This window comes from Pseudorasbora parva, chromosome 6 (assembly GCF_024679245.1).
Source record: "Pseudorasbora parva isolate DD20220531a chromosome 6, ASM2467924v1, whole genome shotgun sequence".
NCBI classification, from domain to species: Eukaryota; Metazoa; Chordata; class Actinopteri; order Cypriniformes; family Gobionidae; genus Pseudorasbora; species Pseudorasbora parva.
Genome location: NC_090177.1, coordinates 18,216,064 through 18,220,346, shown reverse-complemented (window position 1 = coordinate 18,220,346; position 4,283 = coordinate 18,216,064). Strand labels below are relative to the sequence as shown.

The 4,283-nt window shown below is 39.5% G+C and overlaps 1 protein-coding gene across 1 annotated transcript; it reads right to left on the bottom strand.

The window, feature by feature from the left end:
• Positions 1-2,505: 2,505 nt before the first annotated feature.
• On the bottom strand, positions 2,506-4,069 carry foxl2l (forkhead box L2-like). The gene has a single exon (XM_067447238.1). It carries the CDS (start codon positions 3,881-3,883, stop codon positions 3,113-3,115), a length of 771 nt encoding a protein of 256 aa, XP_067303339.1. The 5' UTR covers positions 3,884-4,069; the 3' UTR covers positions 2,506-3,112.
• Positions 4,070-4,283: the final 214 nt, after the last annotated feature.

The following is a 4,283-nucleotide window of genomic DNA, read 5'->3' as shown; positions in this document are numbered from 1 at the left end:
GTTTAATGATTTACGACCTTCATTAAAAATACGACCTACATAAAAACATATTATGATTTTGAATGAACTTTCATCGTAAACATTTAATAAATGTTTGCACTTTTCATAACAGACCGAAACATTCGTAACGGTCCCTAAGTGTTCCACAGAACATCACCGTCTGGCTTCCTCATCTTGAGGTCTGTTTCTCCACGCGTGCGACTGCGACATGCTGCATTCGTTTGAAATCCTTTGCACTAAATTCTGTTTCACTGCATGTAAGATAAGAAGATACTCAATACTGAAACCCAATTCAAATGTGTAGTATCACGTGCAGTCCAAAATAGTTTATTTTAACCTGTTCACCAAAAAAAGATTCATTCACTGATTCGTTTAGTAGTAACCCTTTCTGCAACAACTTACACAATTTACGACAGTAGGCGGGGACAGCTGTTATAAATGAATCACTGAATCATTAACTCAATCTTTTTCGCCGAGTCGTTCACGGTTCATTCACGTGCCGAGTCTTGTTTAGAGACTGAAGGGGGCATAAACATTTAGTAGTTTAACCAATTAAATGTTTAATCAGAGCCCATAGTCGAATACCATTGGCTCGTGATACAGTCAGTATTTCAATGTAGGCGTTGTAACGCGAGTCGACAAAAATGGACTGTATAAAACCAAAGACAGTAAAAGTATAAAACAGGTTAGCTGACCAAACATAAACTATATCGTGCAGAGCAAGCCATGTTTTACTAGTGTTATTCGACACCAGTTATCACGTGATATGAGATGTGTAAATGTACATCACGCGCTGAATAATTGAACCCATTATTTCCTCATTTTTAAATAAAAACCGGTCAGACGTGTCTTCCTGTGAGAGAGTGGCCTAAGGAAGCTCTAATTTTGGATGCCACTGCGAATTACGATTATGGGTCCATGGGGAAGTCTCTTAAAGCACCAGTCATTCAGTAAGGATTAAAAAAATACATAAGGATAGGCTACTTGCTTTCACCAAGGATGTCCAGTAAAAGGCTATTATTTTATTGCTGAGAAAATACTTGCATCAACTGAACATTAAAGGTGGTGCCATAAAATAGTGTGATAAACCCCAAGTGATGAAGATTTGCAATGCATTTATATGAAGAAAAAAACATCTTATTATCCAAATCTCCAGTCCATTTATCAAAACACTATAGAATCTAGGGTGTCTGTGCAGACATTTATGTCTTCTTTTCAGCTATCTAAAAGCAGACCATAGTGGTGCTATGATAACAAGCACCATTGAGAGCTCGCAGCTTGTGAAAACAGGAAGTGTGTGCAGAACAGAAACTCTTGAGTGAAATACAGCCAAAGACCCCTGTGCCCGCATCCGCCCACCTTCACCCCCTGCCCACCAGTCATTGCAGGCCAAAGTGCACCACTCTGCCAGACAACCGATGACCGCAGGGAAGTTACTGGAGGTGATGGGGAAAACCAAACACATGCAATGTCATTACAGCCTCTAAACTAATCAAATATAGCTGTAGGAAGAGGCCTCAGATGCCTTTAAGGGAAATTATGGATGAATATACAACCCTGCTTCTCAGACCAAGCTCTAGTCTAGTCCTATTGGACTTATAATGCTAAAAAAATTGCATTGAATGAAGCTGTAAAAGTAAGTCTTTCATCTTGCATTAAATTAAGCTGTAAAAGTAACAGTCTTTCCTCTCCATGGCAACAGTTTCAGTGCCTTGACTCTCCTTGGGATTCACACTCCGTCTTTCACTACAAATGATCTCTTTTGTTCAACCAGAAGCTTGTGTTTGAATATGACGTTCTTATGTCAAGATAAAAGGATGTCATGATATTTCTGTTAAAAGGCAGCAAAAAAAAAAAAGAAAAGAAAAAAAGGTTTAAGTATTTAGTCTTGCACATGACACGACTAACCAAAATTGGATAAATTGGTTAGACTAACCAAAATTAGTGAGTGGACTAATATCAACATAAAAGAATGGACATATAAATAAAAAGTGCTATATATTTCATGCCTTTTCTGCAAATAAACCCAATAAATGCACGGATTCATAAAAACATGTCAAGAGATTGTGCACTGTATCAATATATACCAATAACCCCCACTACAATAAAACATATTTAGATAAATCTATAAGCAGAGGTCAGTCAACATTAACGGTATGATGTTATTATAGGAAGTTAAACGTCCTTACATCAAAAGCCAGAAGGGGGCGCCATTTAACTACAAAATGTGTTATAGAATTAATAGAATTATGATCTTGCTCCATATTTTATTGTAGGAAGTTTTCATTATAATGAATTATTGCACTGTGCATACAGCATTTATACATATATAAATTAGATTCTGAGTGATTTCCATTGGCATTTGCACTTTTCAAATAAAACAATTAAGTAAGTAGCCTACTCTACAGCTACAATAAATGTTTTTTGTTTTGTTTTGTTTTCAAAATAAGTGGCATGCTATGTTAAAATATTTGAATTTGTTTAATTAGGTTGGACCAAATTAAAATAGCAAAGCAAAATAAACGAGACTTGTACGATCAGTTATCTGAATTTTATCAGTGAAAAGGTTATGAACATTTACATATAAAAAATAACTTCAGGAATATGACACGACACCAAACATGTCTATTCGATATACAAAAACATCTTTAACGAAAATACAATATTCCATGTGTAAAGCACTCTTGTAAACGACTTGTGCAAAGTTTCCAAAGCAAAAATATGTTTAACAGAAAACTGCTATGCAAAACTGTACATCTATGACAGGATATTGAATCCAGTAGGCTACATAATGGTAAAAATAAATATGCATAACTTGATGTTTCCTTTTAACATTTGCTGAAATTTATGGAAAATAATAACCAACCGTTCGAACAGCTCATCGTCTTCGAAATAACAACAAGCCACAAAAGACAACTGCCCATTAGGCTACTGCATTCAGGTTACATTAATCAAACTAATGCAACCATCCCAACACATTTAACCGAAAGCAACATTTGAACTTAGTTTCTTGAAACAGCACATTTAACATTTGTGTATTTTGTAAAATGTTAGCCTACTTATATTCAGTTTTCACATGTCTGTCCATCAGTCAAATGGATGATGTAGCCTACTACCAGTCCTGGTGGCTATTCTGCTGCGGATAGCTGCAGGAGGAGATGGAGCTTCCGCCCGGGCTCACCGGCGGAGTCATGCCGCTCAGAGGCACCAGAGCGTTCGGATGCCGGTGGTACGGTCTGTAGGAAGGATGAAAATGATGGTGATGACCCTGGTAATAACTCACGGGAGAATTGGCGTAATCGTTTGGAGACAGAGGGCGTGCGTTGCCGAGCATGGGCTGCAGGTAGCCGGAGATGTGCGTCGGAGAACTAGACTGGTGACTCCAGGAGCTGGTGCTGACGAACGGGGTCTGCCAGTAAACATGCTCCTGTTGCATGCAGTACGAGTCGGTGAAGTTAAATCCAGAAGGTAACGGTGGTGCTCGGTAAGGTCTCTTGACGCGCCTCCTGCGCCTGTAGTTGCCTTTTTCGAACATGTCGCTAAAAGCCGGATCCAGCGTCCAGAAGTTCCCCTTTTTCTCCCCGCCGCTCTCCCGGGGAATCTTCACGAAACACTCGTTGAGGCTCAGGTTGTGTCTGATGCTGTTCTGCCACCCCTTTTTGTTCTTTTCGTAGTATGGGAACTTGGATATAATGTATGAATAAATGTCATTGAGAGTGAGCTTGTTATTCTCGCTTTCTCTGATGGCCATTGCAATGAGAGCCACGTACGAATAAGGAGGCTTTTCAGGTGCTGGAGCGGCTCCTCCATCCCCAGCGGTACCCGGTCCGTTCTCTCCGGTATCACGGGACTGCAGGTCCCCAGATCCCGCGCAGCGATCCATAAGGTTGGGCTTGGATGAATGAAACGCTGAGAGCCCCTGTAGCGCACTGCACAGATGTAAAGTTAAAAGTGCTCAGGTGTGTTTCAGGTTTGCTTGAGTCTCCACCTACCTGCCCTGCCTCCAGTCGGTATCCTGAAACTACAGGTCAAAAGTTCGCAAATTCAACATGAAAGAGGGTCGCGAGGGTCGCAGACGTATTTTGACTGCTTGGTAAACGTTACAGTAAACATAGCCTATCTGTTTGATGTGTGTGCCCTCGCTAGCTAATACCAACATCAATGAAATAAAATTCAGTTTTCTTTTAATCCTTATTATTAATAATTTGAATTATTGCGCAACCTAATAAAAAAAATTGGTTTGGATATATATAAAAAATAGGCTGCTATAGTTTTAAGTGTCA

Excerpts from the sequence above, each read along its gene's own strand:
- foxl2l (XM_067447238.1), bottom strand. The coding sequence starts at position 3,883 with ATGGATCGCTGCGCGGGATCTGGGGACCTGCAGTCCCGTGATACCGGA.